The sequence below is a fragment of the Bidens hawaiensis genome, unplaced genomic scaffold (assembly GCF_021521415.1).
Source record: "Bidens hawaiensis isolate Kalapana, Puna unplaced genomic scaffold, B.hawaiensis_p1.1 tig00056989_1, whole genome shotgun sequence".
Classification (NCBI taxonomy): Eukaryota; Viridiplantae; Streptophyta; class Magnoliopsida; order Asterales; family Asteraceae; genus Bidens; species Bidens hawaiensis.
The window spans coordinates 66,437-89,508 of NW_027500282.1; the positions used below are offsets into that span (position 1 = coordinate 66,437).

The following is a 23,072-nucleotide window of genomic DNA, read 5'->3' on the forward strand; positions in this document are numbered from 1 at the left end:
GAATGCCTTGAAATAAACTCTAGCTCGCCGTCTAAGCAAATAACAATCCCAGTCATCAAGTAACTCCAGTAATCTTCAGTAACATAAATCTATCAAGCCTCTAGTTTAACAACAGAAGTTCTCCAAGCCTCCAGTTCCCTAGGGACAAGCTAAGATTTCTACCAATCCACCCTAATTACAACGGCCCTTCTCATCAGTTACCTGAAAGGCCTATTGAAGCTCCCGAGAGCTCCAATCTGGTCATCATGACCCAGCCATGGCAAAACCTGCCAATAACTCATACTTAATCTTAACCGGCCCTCACTTACTCACACTACCGGCTCCAAAGAATTCCAGAAGGTAAACATTCTCCAAAAATCAACAGACTATAGCAGGAGAGATTATTACAATCAAATTCATATGTTGCCATCAAAAAGAACTAAAAAGCAACATTTTAAACATTAAATTGCACACATGATATAGAAAATAAACAAACCATCAAATTGTTACAACAATGAAACACTTAAACAATGGCATAATGAAGAAAGAACTTCCAAACTGGTGCCCTAGTCATATAACACATCAGCTAAAACCAAAAGTGCAATACTGAACTAACATTTCTATGAAAATGTAGAGAAAAAGATTCATAACATACAATAAGAATGAGAAAAAAAATCTTGTTTCAAAGTGGTTTTCGCGAAGTTTTCAGATATCTTAGTGGTTTTTATTTGATATATATATCTATCTATATATGGAGAGAGAGAGAGAGAATTCAAATCTGTTTTAAAATCTTGGAGACATTATGAAACAAAACGGTCTAGAAGTAAAAGAAGTCTGCCTACATATGTTCTAAATTCTAAGTAAAATAATGTTTTATTTTTGTGAATGACGAGTTGTCAATTTCTCTAGGGAAACCGCATGCAGAAGGATTTTGATATATCGAAGGAGGCAGGCGGCATTGGAAGAGCTCTTGAAAAAGAATTTGATATTTTTGTCACACAAAATTATCTTGAAATTCATTTGTTTTGGGCTGGAAAAGGGACCTGCTGCATACCTGAACAGGGAGATTATGGACCTATAATTTCTGCCATACGAGTTTCTCCTGGTACCAAACATACATTATTTTTGTTTGTGCTAACAACTCTTGTGATTGAAACCTACTTTAACTACAGGTTTTAAAGTTAAGTCCAATAATTCAAACAAAACCGGAATGATCATTGGTATTGTAGCTTCCGTAACGTCTGTCAGCGTTCTGCTGTTAGTTTTCGGTTTCTACATGAAAAGGAAAAGGTCGAAACACGGGGAAGAAGATGGTAATGGTTTTAATCTCATAATATATATATATATATATAGGGTTTGGATCAAATACAAATGAAATTAACGTGATAAACGTGAGAATCAAGTAGAGTAATTATGTAATTACATCATAGAGTAATTACGTAATTACTCTATGGTGTAATTACATAATTACTCTACTTATATATATAATTACTCTACTTGATTCTCATGTTTAGCACGTTAATTTCATTTGTATGTTAACCCTCCCCTATATATATATATACATATATATATATAGGGTAAGGATCCTAAGAGAACCATTGACAAATTGAGAACTTTGAGAACCATTTTGGACCACTAAAAAAACCTCTAAAAAAATATTTAAAAAATTATACAACAAAAAAAAAACGAAAATTTTAAAAAATTAAAAACCCCAAAATTCTTATATTTCATTCCGGTTTCATTAAAAAAAAAAGCCGAATTTTTTTTTCTTTTTAATTCGTATTATACCTATACACTATATATACTTTCATTTAATCTCTAGTTACGTAATGTACACATATGTACATTATCATTTACCTTAAATTATACATATGTGTATAGGAAAAAAAATGTGTGTACATATTATATTATACATATATGTATAATAAAAAAAACGATTTTTTTTCTTTTTAATTCGTATTATACCTATATATATATGTATACTTTTATTTAATCTATAGTTACGTAATGTACATATATGTATATTATCATTTACCTTAAATTATACATATGTTATAGGAAAAAAACGTGTGTGTACATATATGTACATATTATACATATATGTATAATTTAGCTAAACCGAGAATTTTTTTTAGAAACCGGGATGATAAATAAGAACTTTGGTTTTTTTAGTTTTTTTATTTTTTAGTTTTTTTTTGTTTTATGATTTTTTTTATTTTTGGGTTTTTTTGTGGTCCAAAATGGTTCTCACAGTTCTCAATTCCCAAAAAGTTCTTGTAACATCTGCCCGAATCCGACCCGACCCAGATACCCGTTTTCTGATCCGATTCTTTTTATGATTTAAAAATTTATTTTAATCTTTATAAATCTAACCTTTAATAAATCTTTATGTATATATATATATTTTTTTTTAAAATGTTTCTTCCGCCTCTCCTTCCTCTTCTTCTCTTTTCTTTCCGCCGTCCCGCCTTCTTTTCTCTTGTCGCCATCCCCCCCCCCCTTTTGTTTAAACCTTGAGCCTTGAACCCCTTTTTCTCTTAACTCCTTGCTTGTCCTTTGGCTCTTCCCGCCTAAGGATGTCTGCGCAGCTCCACGCGCTAAACTCCTTACAAGGAAGCCTGCGTGAAGATTGACTGTTCCTGCGCTACGCGCTAGGAACTATAGTTCTTCCCGCGGCGCGCTAAGAATGATACTTCTTCGCGCGACGCGCTAAGAATTGTAGATCCTCCCGCGACGCGCTGTAAATTTGTAGTTCTTCTCGCAGCGCGCTAAGAATTGTAATTCTTCCCGCGACGCGCTAAGGATTTATGTTCTTCCCGTAGCGCGCTAAGGATTTCAGTTCGTTCCGCGACGCGCTAAGGATTTGTGGTTCTTCCCGCAGCGCGCTAAGGTTTGTCTGTGTCAGCCTTCTGTGTGTGCCTTCGCGCTCGCGCACTCAGCTTGCTCGCGCTAAGTCTTGTGTCTTTTATCTTGATTTATCCAGCCGTTTACCTTTGGTGATATCTTATCTTTTGTGCTGTTGACCTAACTTGCTTTGTGTCTGAAAAGTTACTTTCGGCGCAGCATGCGCGTCAATCCTATTGGTTGACAGAAAAAGGTGACTGGCAATATCTTTTGAGATCTTCTTTTCCTTATCTTGAACAGTGTTTGCCTGACATCTCCCATGTGCTGTGAACAGTAACCTGACAGCTTTTTCCCCTTTTTCCTGCTGCCATATCTTTTGCTTAGATTTGGTGAGATATTTTCCCCTTTTTCCGGGATTGTGTTCCCTAGGGTTTGCCTATTTATACCCAGCTATTTTCTTAACACTTCACACACTACACTTATTCTCTTCATCCCTTTTTGCTCTCTGCCGTTGTTCTTCAGCCGCCTCCCTCCTCTCTTGCCTCCGTCTTCCTCCCTGTTCTGCCCTGCTTTTCCGGTAATATATATATATATATATATATATATATATAATAATAATTAACTTATTAATTATGCTAACTTATAATCAAGACACTAAAACCAATCGTTAAACCGATAATCTTATTTATAGGTTAACTTTGCTTGTTTGGTTCTTGCTTTATTTATCTTCATCGCACCGTTTATCATGTGAGTTATCTCGTACCTAATCCCTTTTTATTTTTAATGTTTTGGGATGTTCATGTGTTCGTACAAACTTAGAGTCTTAAACTGTTTATGAACTTTAGTCGCGCAGTATCCCATGTGTTGAGGATGTTTACTTGGCTGTTATTTGTATGTGTGTATCATTAACCGCTTTGTTCGGCCTATTCCGAAGTTTTCATGGATCCATTGGATGAACACGGGAGACCTATCGTTTACGGTTTTCTTTGTTTACACTTGCACTGATGTTTTCTCGTTTTTGTGCTCAAATGGGAGCACGGATTGAACTATGAGCTATGATCTATCTTAGGCTTGATCACAATCTGATTACACCCTTGCTAAACTCTAGACATACACGTGTTGCGCGCAGATTTACTGTATTGCATTAAACTTGATTTCTCACCAACACGCAAGTGTTTGACGTTTATTTTAACACATGTTCAGGTTTGCAGTAGCTGTTTTGGAGCTTGTGGACACGTAGGAATTTTTCTTTATTTTTGACCTAGATTAAAATGTATCAAGACAAGTATATGTTGATCGAATACTTTGCTTTATAATATAATGATTTTTGTTGATTTATGTTATCTTGTGTTGCGCTGCGCTCGCGCGATAAATGTGTATTAATAAATATTGACACCCAATAGTGTCACGGGTAATGAAACAATATGTGGCGCCCCGATGTATAATCCGCCTTTGGTCGGGGTGTGACAGATTGGCATCAGAGTTCGTTGACTTTAGGATAGGTGGTTAGACGTAACGACCTAGAAAACTTAAGTCCCCTCTCGCGCATGAGAGAAATCTCGTGTTTGCGCGCTTATTGTTAATTACTCGTTATTTATAAATATGCTCGCGCCTGCGCAGTATATGATTTTATGTTTTATTCCGCGATCTTTCGATTTTTATTTATGTTCGTTTGTTGGAATTGAAAATCCGAGAAGTCATGGTGATACATGAATAGTTGACTTTCAATTCCCATTTACTTTATATTTTTAAGTTGAAGATTGAAAAGTCATGGTGATACATGAATTGTCAATCTCCAATGCTTATTTACTTGTATATTTTATATTGAGGATTGAAAAGTCATGGTGATACATGAATCGTCAATCTCCAATACCCGTTTGCTCGTATATTTTTTTTAAATTGAGAATTCGGAAGGTCATGGTGATACATGAATTGTCGATTCTCGATTCGAATTTGTTACCTTCATTAAGTCTGCATATAAAGTCATTTACTTTACCTTAACTTTTATTAGCAACTAACTTCGCGAAACAAGCTTTAACAAGGTTATACTTTGCGCTAAAAACGGTTTCTCATAACATGATATTAACTAAAACTAGAACTTTTATAGAATGCCTCCACTATCAGCTCGTTATCAGAGGAGAGAAGCCGCGCGCAGACGTAGGCAGCAACGTTCCCAGGAAATGGCCGCCGCGATAGCCCAAGCCTTAAACCAAAACAATATCAACCACTCTGGTTACAATATTAAATCCTTTAATGCGGGTAACCCTCCGAAATTCAAAGGACTTGAAGGAGCCACCATAATGCTCCAGTGGCTCGAGAAAATTGAAAACACTTTTCTCCATACCCATTGCCCTCCAAACCAACGAACCTTATACGCCTCAAGTGTCCTGGAATCTAGAGCGCTTACTTGGTGGAACGGAGTAGCTCATGCGCGTGGCGCAGAGGTTGCTTCTAGCATGCTCTGGGAGGTATTCAAGGAACTTCTGACGCGAGAATTCTGCCCTCCCAACGAAGTCAAGCGCCTTGAGGAGGAATTCTGGAACTTGAAGCAGTACAGTGGCGAAGCGCGCGAGTACGCGACACGCTTCCACGAACTAAGTTTGCTTGTCCCTCACCTTGTTACCCCTTCCCGCCGAGCCATCGAAAAATTTCTTGGGGGTCTTCCCATGGAAATTCAAGATTCTGTATGGGCGAGAAACCCAGTAACCCTCTCTGACGCCATCGAGTTGGCCGCTGTGCTCAGCGACAACCATGTCAGAGCAGGAACCCTGTTCCTGCGGGGAACTGAAAAGACCAAACCCACCAAGACTGACCCAGAACCAACAGAAACCAAGCCAGAACCCTCAAACCATAAACGAAGGCGCAAAACCAATCATCAAGCTTACGCGCTTACTAACCCACTCGTTGTCCAGCAACCCCTTTACCAACCTCCAGTATACGCGCCTAACCCACTGTCTACCTACCCAACTCCCCCTGTAGTCCATAACTATGCCTTAACTAATCCTGCACTCCCTGCCCCGCCAACTAAGAAACCCTACACAGGAAATCAGCCCTTCTGCCCAACCTGTAAATTTCATCACCCAACTCAAGCCTCGTGTAGGCAATGTAACCGATGTGGCCGCGCTGGTCACTCTGCTGAGTACTGTAGAGTCCCTCCCGCCAACCCAATTGTGCAAACACCTCCAACCTACCCGCAGAACCCACAACCAACATACCAGAATCCCCAACCAAGATCGTGCTTTAACTGCGGTGATCCCAGTCATTTCCGGAACGCGTGCCCGAGGCTACAAGTACAGATTACGCAAGCGAATCCGGTGAACCAAATTTCGAACCAAGTGACGCGCTGACAAACTTTTAATATAACCGCGCACCAAGCGCAAGCGATTAATGACGTAGTTAATGGTACATTTTTTTTTAACGGGCATTATGCATCTATACTTTTGTTACTGGTGCCGATAGAAGTTTTATTTCTCGCGCGTTTGAGCAGAAGCTCGCGCGACCGCGCATTAACTTAAGGAAAACTTCTGTTGAATTGGCTAATGGCGAAACTATTTTAATAAACTTTATAATCATGGATTGCACGCTTAACCTTAATGTAAACGATTTTCTGATCGACCTTATCCCCGTACCTTTTCTTTGCGCATCCTACTTCGAGATAAATTTCGGGACGAAATTTCTTAAAGTAGGGGAGACTGTAACATCTGCCCGAATCCGACCCGACCCAGATACCCGTTTTCTGATCCGATTCTTTTTATGATTTAAAAATTTATTTTAATCTTTATAAATCTAACCTTTAATAAATCTTTATGTATATATATATATTTTTTTTTAAAATGTTTCTTCCGCCTCTCCTTCCTCTTCTTCTCTTTTCTTTCCGCCGTCCCGCCTTCTTTTCTCTTGTCGCCATCCCCCCCCCCCCCCTTTTGTTTAAACCTTGAGCCTTGAACCCCTTTTTCTCTTAACTCCTTGCTTGTCCTTTGGCTCTTCCCGCCTAAGGATGTCTGCGCAGCTCCACGCGCTAAACTCCTTACAAGGAAGCCTGCGTGAAGATTGACTGTTCCTGCGCTACGCGCTAGGAACTATAGTTCTTCCCGCGGCGCGCTAAGAATGATACTTCTTCGCGCGACGCGCTAAGAATTGTAGATCCTCCCGCGACGCGCTGTAAATTTGTAGTTCTTCTCGCAGCGCGCTAAGAATTGTAATTCTTCCCGCGACGCGCTAAGGATTTATGTTCTTCCCGTAGCGCGCTAAGGATTTCAGTTCGTTCCGCGACGCGCTAAGGATTTGTGGTTCTTCCCGCAGCGCGCTAAGGTTTGTCTGTGTCAGCCTTCTGTGTGTGCCTTCGCGCTCGCGCACTCAGCTTGCTCGCGCTAAGTCTTGTGTCTTTTATCTTGATTTATCCAGCCGTTTACCTTTGGTGATATCTTATCTTTTGTGCTGTTGACCTAACTTGCTTTGTGTCTGAAAAGTTACTTTCGGCGCAGCATGCGCGTCAATCCTATTGGTTGACAGAAAAAGGTGACTGGCAATATCTTTTGAGATCTTCTTTTCCTTATCTTGAACAGTGTTTGCCTGACATCTCCCATGTGCTGTGAACAGTAACCTGACAGCTTTTTCCCCTTTTTCCTGCTGCCATATCTTTTGCTTAGATTTGGTGAGATATTTTCCCCTTTTTCCGGGATTGTGTTCCCTAGGGTTTGCCTATTTATACCCAGCTATTTTCTTAACACTTCACACACTACACTTATTCTCTTCATCCCTTTTTGCTCTCTGCCGTTGTTCTTCAGCCGCCTCCCTCCTCTCTTGCCTCCGTCTTCCTCCCTGTTCTGCCCTGCTTTTCCGGTAATATATATATATATATATAATAATTAACTTATTAATTATGCTAACTTATAATCAAGACACTAAAACCAATCGTTAAACCGATAATCTTATTTATAGGTTAACTTTGCTTGTTTGGTTCTTGCTTTATTTATCTTCATCGCACCGTTTATCATGTGAGTTATCTCGTACCTAATCCCTTTTTATTTTTAATGTTTTGGGATGTTCATGTGTTCGTACAAACTTAGAGTCTTAAACTGTTTATGAACTTTAGTCGCGCAGTATCCCATGTGTTGAGGATGTTTACTTGGCTGTTATTTGTATGTGTGTATCATTAACCGCTTTGTTCGGCCTATTCCGAAGTTTTCATGGATCCATTGGATGAACACGGGAGACCTATCGTTTACGGTTTTCTTTGTTTACACTTGCACTGATGTTTTCTCGTTTTTGTGCTCAAATGGGAGCACGGATTGAACTATGAGCTATGATCTATCTTAGGCTTGATCACAATCTGATTACACCCTTGCTAAACTCTAGACATACACGTGTTGCGCGCAGATTTACTGTATTGCATTAAACTTGATTTCTCACCAACACGCAAGTGTTTGACGTTTATTTTAACACATGTTCAGGTTTGCAGTAGCTGTTTTGGAGCTTGTGGACACGTAGGAATTTTTCTTTATTTTTGACCTAGATTAAAATGTATCAAGACAAGTATATGTTGATCGAATACTTTGCTTTATAATATAATGATTTTTGTTGATTTATGTTATCTTGTGTTGCGCTGCGCGCGCGCGATAAATGTGTATTAATAAATATTGACACCCAATAGTGTCACGGGTAATGAAACAATATGTGGCGCCCCGATGTATAATCCGCCTTTGGTCGGGGTGTGACAGTTCTCACATGATCATGATCCTATATATATATATATTGTTTATGTTTATGATAGAGAGTCCTTACCTTTAATTATTTTTAGCAGAAATTCTTGGGATGGGGCCTAAAGTAAAAACTTATACCTATTCGGAACTGAAAACCGCAACTGCAGATTTCAGTAGTGCAAATTTGCTAGGAGAGGGTGGTTTTGGACCTGTTTACAAGGTTTGATATTAACTGATATTTGGTTGTATAATAATTTTATAATTAGTTATACTGAGTTATAGTTTGTCACACTGTCACAGGGTATACTGAATGATGGAAGTGTAGTAGCAGTTAAGCAACTGTCTGTAGAATCACACAATGGTAGGAGTCAGTTTATAACTGAAATTTCAACCATTTCAGCTGTCCAACACTGGAACCTTGTGAAGTTGCATGGTTCTTGCCTTGAAGGCTCTAGAAGACTTTTGGTTTATGAGTATCTTGAAAATAAAAGTCTTGATCAAGCACTCTTTGGTATGTCAGATCTTTATACACCTTGATCATATTGCAGTTATATATTATTATATTTCACATGTTAATTTAGAACAAAAGGACACAGCAAATTGATTCCTTTTAAAAATAGTTCTACAAATAATTATGAAAAGGGAAATCCAACCGTTCTCGTGATCTTTAGTCATATTATCAAAATCTTAATATCTTGATTTCTTTTAGGGAAAACGAATGCGCACCTTGACTGGTCAACACGCTTCAATATATGCATGGGTACCGCAAAAGGACTTGCTTATCTTCATGAGGAATCAAGGCCTAGAATTGTGCATCGGGACGTTAAAGCAAGTAATATATTGCTTGATGGTGAATTATGCCCCAAAATATCAGATTTTGGATTAGCAAAATTGTATGATGATAAGAGAACCCACATGAGCACGCGGGTTGCAGGAACCATGTGAGTTCTTCTGTTCTTAATTACTAAAGAAATATGCTATTTTCATTTATTTATTTACTAACTAGCTAAGTATTTAGTGGCTATCTTGCACCGGAGTATGCAATGCATGGACATTTAACATCAAAGGCTGATGTTTATGGATTTGGAGTTGTTTGTTTGGAGATTGTTAGTGGGAGGCCCAACTATGATGACAAACTGGACCCGAAACAGAAGTATCTCTTACCATGGGTAAGTTGATTGCGCCTTGGGGATGCATTTAGCCTCAAAAGGTCTCTGTTCATAATTTCATTTCATATATAACAACCAAAAGAATTTATGGTACTTTTCAGGCATGGACTCTATACGAAAGAAACCGACACCTGGAGCTCATAGATCCGTCTTTGTCATCTTTTAACGAACAAGAAGCTACTCGTATGATAGGGTTAGCAATTTTATGCGTTCAAACATCACCCGCATTAAGACCTACAATGTCGCGTGTAATTACAATGCTCTCAGGTGACATAGAAATACCCGTGGTCAAAACAAAACCTAGTTATTTGACAGACTTGGATTTTGATGATATTACCAACGATTTCGATGATGAAGAATCTATGCCTTCTGAAAATACAACTATGATGACTACATCTACAACTACAAACACCACCACAACTGGTGTGGATTTCATGTCATTACCCATAATGTTGTCGGAGGTTATACGCAAGGGGAGTTTTAGAGAAGGATGGTGACACCATTGTTGATTATTATTGTTCATATGGTTGCATTTCTTAAATTTTGTTTGTTTACCACATCGTTTTTGTTCATAATTAAGGTGACATTTAAAGCTTTATTATATTTTTGTATTAACACATCATTTGTTCATAATGGACCAATGGTTACATTTTTGTCTCGTAAAAAGGAAGTAACAAATGTTACTAAAATTTCTGTAATGGTTTAACGGCCTTTCTTTATTTTTGTTCCGGCACAATGATAGACCCAAAGCCCATTTTCAAATTCGCCGGTTCACACAACTTTTGAACCAAACATGTCAGCTCAAACAACTTTTGAACCAAACACGTCATTTTTGAAATCCGTTGTAGACAAAGTTTGCACCAAATCCGTCTTGTGAAAACTTTTCCCTCAACACCCACCTATGCAATGATCCAATGGCACCATTCCTCTTCAAGCTCCTCGATGACACCATTTGACATTGTGTAACCTTTTTCTTTAGAACGACGACTTTTTTGTGTTTAGGCCACCGAACTCCTTAAATTGGAAAGTCCTGTTGTACCACTCTGGCTAGACTATGTTGTATGAGCTGGTCCCACGCTGGCTCAAAGTTTGGTTTGGGCGTCATGTGGGAAACCATACTGCCAGCTGCCATTTGACAGACTGACAGTCGTTGATCTAACTAATTGGTTCTAAAGCATTTTTTGTTAGGAAAGTAACTAACTCATTTGCTTTTTTTTCCCTAAAGTTGTTGATCTAAGTTTATTTTTTATTTTTATAATATGTAAAAAATAAATTCAAAAGTTACGAGCCTCTGAAAAGTCTGTTGTGCTGCTATGGTTTAAGAAAATCATTTTAAGTTATCAAACCAGTTAACCTAAAATTTCGTTAGGTTAAACTAAAGTCTTTGGCATTGCGGTAACAGATTCAGAAGTCTCTTCTTTGGCTTTTATTATTCATTGTGAAACCGCTAATTTATCGGTCTCTTTTATCAGTTTGCCCCTCAGGGTTAGCTTGGGTCTTTATAAACATTGGCCACCTATCATCGATCAGTAAAAAAAAAAAGGCTCAACGGATGGAAGGCTAGCTCTTTATCCTTTGGGGGTAGACTCACCTTAGTCAAGGCGGTTCTAGGGAGTTTGTCTCTTTATTTTCTATCGATTTTTGGTGCTCCTTTGAAGATGGTTGCAAATTTGGAAAAGTCAAGGAACTATTTTGTGGGGTGGTTCGGGTGGCAATAAGAGAAATCAATTCTGTGGCTTGGAACACGATGGTTAAGCCAAAAAGATATGGACGTCTAGGTGTGGGGTGTCTCAACTTGATGAATTTGGCTTTACTCGCCAGATGATGGTGGAGATGGTGCACCAAGAAGGACACTCTATGGATGAGTTGTATTAATGCAATTCACTTTACTCGTCTTCATGAAGATGGCAGCGAGATTGTCTATTTGTGGCCCGTAGCAAAAAATCAAAGATTGGTACATGTTTCTCTTTGATGGGTTTTGATTTAAGGTGTATGCTTGTTAGGGAAGTTGAGGCAGGAAATTGTACCAAATTCAAGTTAGATATTCGGCTAGGCAGGTTCACTCACTCTGAAAGATGTATTCCCTGATTTATACAAGTTAGAGATGAAGAAAGAGCGATTTCAAATGAGAACGAGTTGTTTAAAACGGTTAGGGCTGATCTATTACTAATCTTTTGGTTAACTTTCTTGTTGATGTTGAGGACGGGAGAGAGATGGTCATGTTGTACTCGTTTCACGCCGGTAAGGTTTTATAGTTGGAGATGAACCATGGACGCATCAGTCAGGCAAATTCTCAATGTAAAGGTTAAGATGAGTCTTAGCTGCTAAATTATACGGGGATGGTTTAGTTCCTCTTTGTAATCAGGAGGGTTGAATTCCAACTAAAATAAACTGCTTCATTTCGAGAATCTTGAATGCAATCATTTACTCCTCTATATGGAAACAAAGAAGGCGAAAACAATATGTTTGTTTTGTTGTTCAAAAGAAAATAGTTAAAATACAATCTATAATATATATAAAAGAAAACCCTAAAATCCTATGTGTCGTCATGTGGTCGCTCCCCATTTTTATGGAAGCCACCAGATTTTTTGATTTTTAAATGGAGACCTCTCATTGATTTAACCCAAATTCATGGATATGAGTCTTACCAAAACCAGATAGCTCTTAAACGGGTTATAACATCTCATTAAATTAAAAATTAATCTTACCAATTATTTGATATGAAAATCCTATAAAATAGGGATATATTAAAAATTAATATCCCATTTTATTTAAAAAAAGATATTATTTATAATTAAAAAACAATTTTATAATAAAAAAAATAAACGGGTAATAGGTATCACCAAACCCAGATAGTTTTTAAACAGGATTATAACATATCATTTATTTATGAAACAATTTTATTATCAAACCTCAAATATATTAATTATTAACTTTCTTACAATAAATAAAAAGCTTATTAATTATTAACTTTCTTACAATAAATAAACCATTACGTTTGTTGTGGTCTACAGGCACCATCACGTGTACACATTCACCGCGCGTGGGACCAACGCCCGCACCCTCAACCACTTGAATAAAAAGCTTCCTGTTTTCCTCTCAGTTATCGGATGCGATGGCTTTCCGCTTCAAGTTTCCGGCACCGCTGTCGTCAATTTCGCATTCGAATTTCATCTTCTCCGTTATCTGCATCATCAGCATCATGCTTCACCAATCAAACGGACAAACTACCGATCCTGCCGAAGGTACTCTTCTACTCCTTTATCGTTACTAGCTTAATTCGATTAATTCAACTGTCAGAATATCATCTGCACATAATTAGGTCATGTTATTTGCATGAATCGAACTTATTGTTCATAAATTGATAATAATATTTCATAATCACCACCAATTACAACTATCCTAATTGATCATTCATGAAGATGAAGCTTACCAACCTGCTTCCAATTTGCCGACTTAAGGAGTCGTTAAAGTTCAGAAAAGTGTGAAAACGATAGTTAAAATGTCAATATAGTTTGATTGATAGTCTGAAGGCAATTAGAATAAGTGGTCAACCTTGGCGGCGACTTTATCTTTAGCGGGTATTGACCGGAAGATTTAGAAAGGGAAAGCATTAAATAACTATTTTTCCTACCTACTTTCATTATTTCAAACAATTGTTTATAGTTTTTTTATTTTACGTAGTTGCCCTTATTTGATTTTGTGTTCACATCGTTAAAAAGCCAAAACAAAAACCGACGGCCTCTTTAACCTCTTGAATGGCCACCTCCCTTTCCATCCATAAGATTTGATTCTAGGGAAGCACGAAATCGAAAACCCGACATGATATCGATAAACTGAATCGAATTAAAAACTAATGATTTGGTTTTGATTTTTCTAAGAACTGAAGTATTAATTTTGGTTTAGTTTTGTGTTTTGTGAAGAATCGCAAAAACTATAATACCCAAACCAAATCGTAACCTTTAAAACCAAATCAACCCATGACTGTATGTTTGGTTTATGCATATTGTTAGTAATTAATATTACTAGAAGACTTTATTGATAATTTGAAGAAATTGGAGATAGTAATAATGCTTTCATTTATGTATCATATGATTTTTTATTCTAATTCATAACACTGTCTGTTTGGTATGAGGTAATGAAATGAATAATAGAATGAGATGAATGAGATAATGGAATAGACAAATGAATGAAATGGATCATTACCATTCTATTGTCTTGTTTGATTATCATATAGGAATGAAATTAATTATCACTTTATATTATTTTGTTTAAATAGTGAACTATACACGCATAATATTTTTCATCAATTAATAGAGGAGAAATAACATAACAATGATATAATAATACAAATAAAATTATAATTATAATTATAATTATAATAATTATAATAGTTATATACTTATATTATAATAGAAATAAACATCGATAACACAATAATATAATAATTATAATAATGATAATAGTTTTATTGTAATAGAAAAAATAATATCGATAATAACATCATAATTATAATTTTAGTATTATTAGTTATTATTATTATTATTATTATTATTATTATTGTTGATAACTTTTTTTTCATTCTATTCTTTAAAGGAATGAAAAAATAACACCTTCTCTAAAGAAATGAAGAAAACTATAAATAAAAAGAATTACATTTCTTTGGAATAATCTATTTTATTGATACATGACAACCAAACATGTTTATACTAAACACTACCTAATGCATTCCTTTAAACTAATTCATTTCATTCCAACGTCCATTCCTTTATACTAAACACTACCTAATGCAAATAATCTTTTTTACATACAATGATTCTTTCAACGAGGATTGAGACCAACTATGGACGTGCAACGTCTCACTAAATGAATATGAACATTTCTTACATGATGTTCTATTACTTTTTAGTTGAATCATTTATGTTTTGTCATCTTGGATAGTTATTTTATTGATGTTAATAGTTTTTGTTTTATCAACTAGTGATTTACCCGGCGCGTTGCGCCGGGCCGGGCATGTCGGTAAAACCGGTGCAATGGTATAACACAAGCGTTGTCGCTAGCGTTGACGTGGTCAGTCGACGTAAATTCAGTTGGTTTCGGTTGCGTGTGTTATTGTACTGTAACTAAAACCAAAATAAAAAAATTAATAAAATTTGAGGTTGGCTAATGAGGTGGTGTCGATAGTTAAAATTATCGGGTGTTGGTAAAACCCGATCGTTGTCGATTCCGGGCGTTGAGGCGACGAGTCTACGCAAAGTTGGTTGGTTTCTATCATGTTTGTTACGGTACCGGAACTAAAAAAAACAAAAACAAAAACAAAGACAAAATTGGCATTCAGTTGGTTTTCGTTAAATTTATTACAGTGCTGGAACCAAAACAAAACGCGTTGAGTCTACTCGAATTCGGTCGGGTTCGTCACATTCATTACAATACCAATACTAAAACAAAATAAAATTGACGTTCGGTCAATTCTCGTTACGCTTGTTACGGTCCAGAATGAAAACAAACCAAAAAGGACCAATAAGGTGCCGCAAAGTGTCCCAATTTAAACGTGTCACCAAGCTTATTAATTGCATTATATAAATATAATAATATGGATGAGGTTATCTTTTTAAATGTTTGTTATAATCTTTTATCTTTAGCTTATTATACCAAAGGGTGCCCACCTCCCTTACGGCCTTACAAGACCAGTTCCCACGAAGAAAGAGGGAATAGGTAAAATGGAAGACTGACCTGGTAAGTCAATGGAATGAATCATTAAAACACAAAGTCGCATGAGAAGATTATACTGGTCCCAACCATAGCACTTGACACAATAATAATACCTCTCTATTGACTTCTGCTCAATTCAATTGAAATTGAAATTCCACGCTGTCTTCTCTTCCTCTCTCTCAATATCGGATGCAATGGTTTTCCGGTTCAAATTTCAGGCGTCGATACCACCGTATTTCATCTTATTCCTTCTCTACGTCATCATCATATTTCAGAAATCAAACGCTCAAACTACAGATCCTTCCGAAGGTATGTATCTCTGGTACCCCATTAGATATCATATTCGACTTTACAATTCAACTGTTTCGATCTGATTGTAGCTCCTCGATCGCTAATTATGATTCAATCGCCTTCTCATTTTATTGCGTTAATCGATTTTGTTTAGTTCAAAAAGTGTTACTGTAATTAACACAAATTGTTATCGAGTCTTCCAACTATTCACAATTCATATCGATCAAGTCAAAAGTAATTTTAACCGGGTAACTGTCAAATCCGGTTAAAATAACTAAAAGTTCTTGTGCATAGTTTAGATTACATGAAGGCAAGCGGGCAACACGCTGCGCCGCAACCCCCTTTTGAATTGCAAAACCCAATCTTTTAAAAACTACATTAGCTGATCTTGGAGTCATAACATTACTATGCATGACCCGCTGAACACGGGTAAGTAACTCCACAGCTTCAGGCGCGAGGAAACCAAGAGTGTCAAAAGCAAAAGGAATAAATACATGTTGGTTGTCAAGACACGCCTTCTCATGTTTTGCCACCTTGCCTGAAGCAGCTTTTAATGCGGCTTGACCGACTGCGAAACCACTACACCCCAAGCCCACCAAAGGGTCCTGTTAAATCCACACACACGTGTTTTCCTCCTATTCATCCAAACACCAAAATGTCAGCCGGTTGAAGAGATGATCTTCACTCCGACGGGTCAGTCAGGAAATTCACATGTGCTTCTTTCTTAACAGAAATTCCGGCCCGCCTGAATATATCAAAGAGCACATCCCTAACCAAATCGTGTCGGTACTTGAACTCCGGGAGCTCTTTACAATGCACCGCGTGCTCCCCATATGAGTCTAAACACGCATTACGACAAATAGAACATATCTCATCAACCGGGAATAGAGGAATCATGAAGCGATACTTAAGGATAGCACGATACTCCACTGGAGACATATGCTGTCCTAACCCATCTATAGGAATAGCAAGAAGAAAATCTTGAGCATGTGATGCTCGTAAACACTCAAAAATGGCTTTTTGTCTACTTGTCATATTAAAAGTAATTAAATAGTTAGTAGCTTCCAAATCCAAATGTCAAAATAATTGGTCAACATCGGCGATGACTATCATTCACATCACTATCTTGAGGATTTTAGAGCATTTACGTCCCATTATAATTTAACCAAAAAAAAAAAAAAAAAAGGAAACCATATGTTTCTGATTTTTCTTAAAAAATTTGTGTAATTCTGGTATCCTGATATCTATCTCTATCTTTATCAATTATCATATTCACGTAAGCTAATTTTATTACTTTTTCTCTTTTTCACACACAATATTTGGCTTTATGCCTCCATAAATAAAGAAAAAGTTTAACTTCGTAACCATATCTCTATTTTAGAGAATGGGCTGTGGGGGTAAATTTGGTACTTTTGTTACAATTCTTTTTTATAGAGTTTACAATTTTCGTAAAGATAATTATACATTTTTGGGCAATTTCTACGTGTATTTGTCATGTATATTAATTATATTTTTTAATATATAAATATGGTATTTTTTACTCTTCTGAGAATTTTGTATATTATAAAGATATTTATGGTAACCGGTCAATATAATTAATATACATAGGATAGATTATTTCATTATAGAGGGGGACAATGAAACCGGTTAACCGAACAGAACCTACTACCCGAACCAAAACCGGATCAGTATTATAGGAATCAGTTTAGAACCGAAATTAACCGTAGGTTTAGGACCGTTTGTAGTTTGCAAGCAGGAACTGGTTTTACGAACCGATCACTAGGACCCGGTTTATGCACCGCTTTGGAACCGATGCTCAGGAACCTATTTATGTGTGGTATATTTGTATTTATGTGTCTGTCTATGTTATATATGTTTTATATCAATATTTTTTTATACAAACTGGTTTAGGAACAGGTTCCACCTCAACCCAGTTCCACAGCGAACTTGAATCAGTTCCACAGGTTTGGGTTTTCAAGTTCGCAAACCAACCGAACTGTTAGGTGTATGAACTGATTTTTGCACCTCTATCAATGTCTATATATTTTTGACCATATCAGAAAAATGGTTGACCATGTAACAACTTGAACATAAATTATAGTATCAGAAAAAATGGTTGACTTTTTAAGTTTTAACAACTTGTAACATAAATTTTAATAACCATGTTGTATTTTGCTGAATTTATAACTGAAAGACTTACCTACCGTGTTTTCCAAATCATTTTGGATTAAAATACGGAACTAACAAATATATTTAGAACACTTGCATGCATTGACATTATACTATACATATTAAAACACTGGCGGCTCAATTTGAATTACAGTTTATAATAAACTATTGATTTTGTTAATTGAGATACCAAGCAACGAAAGCATCAATTATATTTGTTACTACTATTGTTATTTGATTTTTTGTTATTATTATTATTATTATTATTAACAACCAATTCAAGGTCAGAACAAACAGTACATGTTTATTTTCTATTTTCTTTTTCAAAGTTTCCATGTGACTTTGTATTCAAGTTATTAAATATGAGGGAGACACTTTCTTGACATTTTTCTTCTTCTTTCCCAGTTTCCCATTAGCAATGGTTCCGGGAAAATTTGGTTGTCTCTTGGTCACTTGCAATGATTTTCAGCTACAAATATCAATTTGTATGAAATTTTACGATCACACTACTAATTAATAATTCCGATTAGATTCGGTGAATTTAATTCAAAACCGGAAGGCATCATAATTAATAATATTTTCTTTATATATGTTATATAAAATTTAAACAGTATAGTATTTGTATGAGCATGGGATGTGTTTCCTAATTCCTAGATTAGTTGACCCTGTTATTTATATAGCTTTTATTTAATGTATTAAATATATATTTATACAATAATTGTTATTATGTGAAAAATCATGATAATAATAGTTAAATAACATATATAATTTTATGTAAAAAATATAATTAAAATACATATAAAAGATGATTCTAAATATAAAACAATTAATTAATCATTAATAAACGAGCTGAGCTCAAGCTTCAGAAATAGAGCCCGGATTGAGCCGAGCTCAAGCTTTAGAATTAGAGATCGAATCGAGCTTGAACTCTGATAAGTTTAGCAAGCTTGAGCTCTAACACTGCTTTACACTCCTAAAAGAAAGGGCCCAAATTAATAAATTTTCTGTCTCTGACCCGATGCAGGTAAATAAAAAACTGTATTGATCTGTTTTAACAGCAATAACTGTATGCATGAAACTTGTAGCATCCATCAATAAACAAAAGAAGTGATATTTGTACATAATAAATATTCTGATTTTGACAACGGTACAACAGTGACGGCGTTAAGAACGATATTTCAAAAATGGGACGTTCCAAATCCGAGGAACCTGTGGAACATTAGTGGAGAGCCATGCAGCGGACCGGCGCTAGGAGGATATTTTGCCCAGGATTTAAACGATACAGCCATCGAATGTAATTGTAGCTTCGACAGTAACTCCACTTGCCATATTACTAGACTGTAAGTCTTTTGTTTTCTTGAATCAGTTGCTCACCCTCGCTTTGTTTTTCTTGAAGACATCGAAGGTGTTCTTTTGTTTACTTTAACCGAACAAGCAATCGAACACGAACAATTAATTTAATGGTAAATGAACGCGCATAATTAAGTTAAAACCAATTAAAAGTTGTGAACAAAACAATTGTTGAGCCTGTAAAACTAGAATAAATTGTAACATGGATATATATTAATGAATATAAACGAACGAACGTAAACTAGCAAACATAAACGAACAAATGAACATTCACAGACAATCAGACATAAATGGATTAATGAGCTATGTGTTAATGTTTGTTCATTTAACTAAACAAACTTCCCGCCAAACAGTCAAGGTCTCAAAAGGAATTAACGATAATCCGATAACGACACACAACACACAATATTCAAGAGGACTCACTTTTGTTATACCAAAGAAATATATAACTCAAAAACCCTAAAACAATAACTCTCAATTATAGACTCGGTTATGATATATATAGTGTTGACACGACTTAGGCAACAAGAAAACTAAATCACCCTAGAGCCCATTATTCTAATCAATCTAACTAGAACATCTCGGGCCCGTCCCTACTCGGTGATTAGCTTTTAAACAGTTCATGAACAGTTCACGGTTCACTAAAGTTCAGTTCGTTTACAAACATCGATGGAATCACTCATATGAAATCACATTCAACATTGTTGTGAATTTACAAATAAAGATGTGTTCTTTGTTAAATTGTAAATCTGAATCAGATTTGAATCATCATGACTTCAGCCTGATTAACAGCACATCTACTATATTTGAACTAAAAATTTGAATTTTATTCCAATTTCTAATATGGATATTGGGTATTATTATTAAGTGTTACGAGCGATTTGAATAGTTTATCTTAATTGTCTCTCTTATTAACCTGGTATCCTAAAACTTGTCATCCAGGAAAATCAATAAACTTAGCAGTCCAGGGGTGATTCTTGAAGAATTTGCTTCTCTAACTTATCTCGTTGAATTGTATGCATTTTCCTTTAAAATTCGTAAATCAAATTCAAACTTTAGTCATAATAAGTTGACAGATAGTCGTATTTCTGCAGGAAAATTGATAAGAATGCATTAACTGGTACGTTGCCCCGGTGGTTTGGAAATTTTTCTTCCATGTTGTTCTTGTAAGTGTAGCATGTTTAGTAATTCATTTATCTATTTGACTTGACACACACGCGCATACACACACACACACACTTTCATCTTGGATTCTTGGTCTTGTTTCATTTGATTGATCTTAACAGGTCAGTGGACCACAATCAATTAACGGGTACTCTACCCCGGGAGCTTGCAAACCTTAAAAACCTAATAATGCTGTGAGTACCTACCTCTTAATATCATTTTCTAATAAAAGTTGGATCTTTACATAATATGGTTAAAGTTGTCTGTTGTTTCTTTCAGGGCTATAGGTTCCAATAAATTTTCAGGCACTCTTCCCCCTGAACTTGGAAACCTAGTCAATATGGAACTACTGTATGTTTCTTTGAATATATGAATTATTGATATATGCAGTATTCGATTGGAAGCTAATTCATACAATCTTAACTAAATTTTGCAGTTATCTGGACAGTTGTGGTCTTGGCGGTGAGATTCCCTCAACATTTGCCAACCTCACAAAAATGCGTGAGATGTACTTTTTTTTGTCCCATTCTTATTGTTTTGAAATAAGTGAAAACCATATATGTTTAGATCGGTTAATTTTACTTTCAGGTGGGCTTCAGATGGTCCATTTTCTGGAAAGATACCTTCTTTTATAGGAGGCTGGACAAAATTACAGAGACTGTGAGTAAGAATGATATTTTGAAGTTACAAAAATGTAAATTACTCATTTTGCATATGTTTTGACTTTATAGGAGACTTCAAGGGAATAATTTTGAAGGTCCTATACCGGCTAGTTTTTCAAGTCTAACCTCACTGAAATCTTTGTGAGCTACATGCTTTCTCTCTTTATATGTATACATACTCTCTCTCTGTTGATATTTCTTCCTCTGGTTATTCAATTACTTGAAATTTTACAGGCGAATAAGTGATTTGCAGAATGTGAGTTCATCTCTTGATTTTATCACCACTTTAAGGAATTTGACCGACTTGTAAGCACACATATCTCTTTGACATGCAATGATGTACATTACAGGTGGCAGAATGGGAGATTGGGTGGTTTGGGTTAAATTGGGTATTTTTTGTATGTGTTGAAACAGGTCAGGGTTGAGCTTAATAACTAGTGTGCTAAGTATTATTACAGTAACTATATAATTACAATATTAATCCAATTTTTTATCAGGGTCTCAAATTTGAAAAGACTATCTTATTAAGGTCAAATTTAAAAAGACACAATTGCCCTCTCATGTCTATCTTGTGTATATTTCAATGTTCAAGTTACTAACTACTTTTTAATGTTTAACTAGAGTTATAAGAAACGCGTTAGTTTCTGGTCCTATTCCATCAGACATTATTCAATTGCAAAAACTCGATTACATGTAAGTGATAATGCAGTATTAATTAAATAAACTTTTCACATATTTAGTACTAAATTTCATTCACTATTTATTCTATTTTGTAGGGATTTAAGCTTCAACAATTTAAATGGTTCACTTCCACAAACGTTAATGAATATGAGCTCTCTAGTATCTCTGTAAGTTATTACTAAACCTTCCCTTACAATATCTGAAAAATTTAACTGTTTTATACTTTAAGTTGTTTATTGTTCTTAATGTGGTCAGATTCCTTGGAAACAACAGCTTGTCTGGTTCTCTTCTTCCTGAGAAAAGTCCAAATCTTCTGAACATGTAAGTTGTGTTTTTTGCATTAGTTTTATTCCTTAAACAAGGTTTTAAGAGTTTTGTTCTCATGATTTGATGAAATTTTATTTTCAGAGATTTGTCTTACAATCAATTCTCGGGATCTTTCCCTCAATGGGTGACTCCAACGTGGTCAAGAGCTAATCTGCAATTGTATGTTTACTTCTCTTCATTAACTTTAAGGATTTTAGTGGCTTATAATTTTTATATTTGAAATATTTACCTGTTATTTCAGGAATTTGGTGGCTAATAACTTTAGATTTGACAGCACAAACATAACGTAACCATTTGAAAACCCTTTATATAATAATTTCATGTTGAAAGAATGAAAGTTCTATATTATTATGAATAATTGCATCTCCATGTGCAGTACTTTCCCAGGATTAGACTGTCTTCAACGAGGCTTTCCTTGCAACAAGAACACAACACCTTGTGAGTTCATTGTATCTTTGCACATCTGTCAAATGCATTATCAAATAACTATTTAATGATGACACGATGATTTTTGTTACTTGCTAAAGATTCCAGCTTGGCAATCAAGTGTGGCGGGCCAGAAATGTCCCTCGGCAACATACTATTTGACACCGAGAACTACACAACACTTGGACCAGCTTCCTTTAAATTATATCGAGACAAATGGGCAGTTAGCAATGGGGGCATTGCCATTGACCAAAGTGACACGACATCATTTAAAGTTTCCACTTCTATGCAAGTCAATAACACGAGATATCCGGAACTTTTTAGAACTTCTAGAAAGTCTCCGAACTCTCTTAGATACTATGGATTAGGGCTGGTAAACGGTCCATATACTGTAAAACTTTTCTTTGCAGAGACTGTTTTTAACCTAAACAATAACAGCTGGACTGGTCATGGGAGGCGTGTCTTTGATATTTACATCCAGGTTAGATCTTTATTTATATATATATATAGAGAGAGAGAGAGGGAGGTTCCAACAAAAACATCCTTTAATTTGAAAAGCACAAAAACTACTACCAACCAATCAATTTTTTCCATTT

General features: G+C 35.8%; 2 protein-coding genes across 2 annotated transcripts in view; both read left to right on the plus strand.

Annotated features, from left to right (window-relative positions):
• LOC143601699 (putative LRR receptor-like serine/threonine-protein kinase At1g56140) overlaps window positions 1-15,426 on the plus strand; it is a 33,390-nt gene extending 17,964 nt beyond the window's left edge. Inside the window, exons 18-27 of the mRNA XM_077079038.1 lie at window positions 889-1,084; window positions 1,152-1,292; window positions 8,627-8,745; window positions 8,826-9,036; window positions 9,235-9,466; window positions 9,544-9,694; window positions 9,796-10,187; window positions 12,709-12,939; window positions 14,676-14,730; window positions 15,337-15,426. Coding sequence (XP_076935153.1) covers window positions 889-1,084; window positions 1,152-1,292; window positions 8,627-8,745; window positions 8,826-9,036; window positions 9,235-9,466; window positions 9,544-9,694; window positions 9,796-10,187; window positions 12,709-12,939; window positions 14,676-14,730; window positions 15,337-15,426 — 1,818 coding nt within the window. The remainder of the gene's footprint in view (window positions 1-888; window positions 1,085-1,151; window positions 1,293-8,626; window positions 8,746-8,825; window positions 9,037-9,234; window positions 9,467-9,543; window positions 9,695-9,795; window positions 10,188-12,708; window positions 12,940-14,675; window positions 14,731-15,336) is intronic.
• Window positions 15,427-15,600: 174 nt separating this feature from the next.
• On the plus strand, window positions 15,601-22,957 carry LOC143601701 (uncharacterized; the record flags this gene model as incomplete). Its single annotated transcript, XM_077079039.1, has 17 exons — window positions 15,601-15,715; window positions 19,023-19,206; window positions 20,159-20,230; window positions 20,311-20,382; window positions 20,503-20,574; window positions 20,660-20,731; window positions 20,817-20,888; window positions 20,969-21,040; window positions 21,112-21,183; window positions 21,277-21,348; window positions 21,664-21,735; window positions 21,819-21,890; window positions 21,979-22,044; window positions 22,132-22,209; window positions 22,292-22,336; window positions 22,427-22,488; window positions 22,578-22,957. Coding segments are annotated over exons 1-17 (1,650 nt in total), but the record flags the coding sequence as incomplete, so codon positions are not given.
• Between the last annotated feature and the right edge of the window lie 115 nt (window positions 22,958-23,072).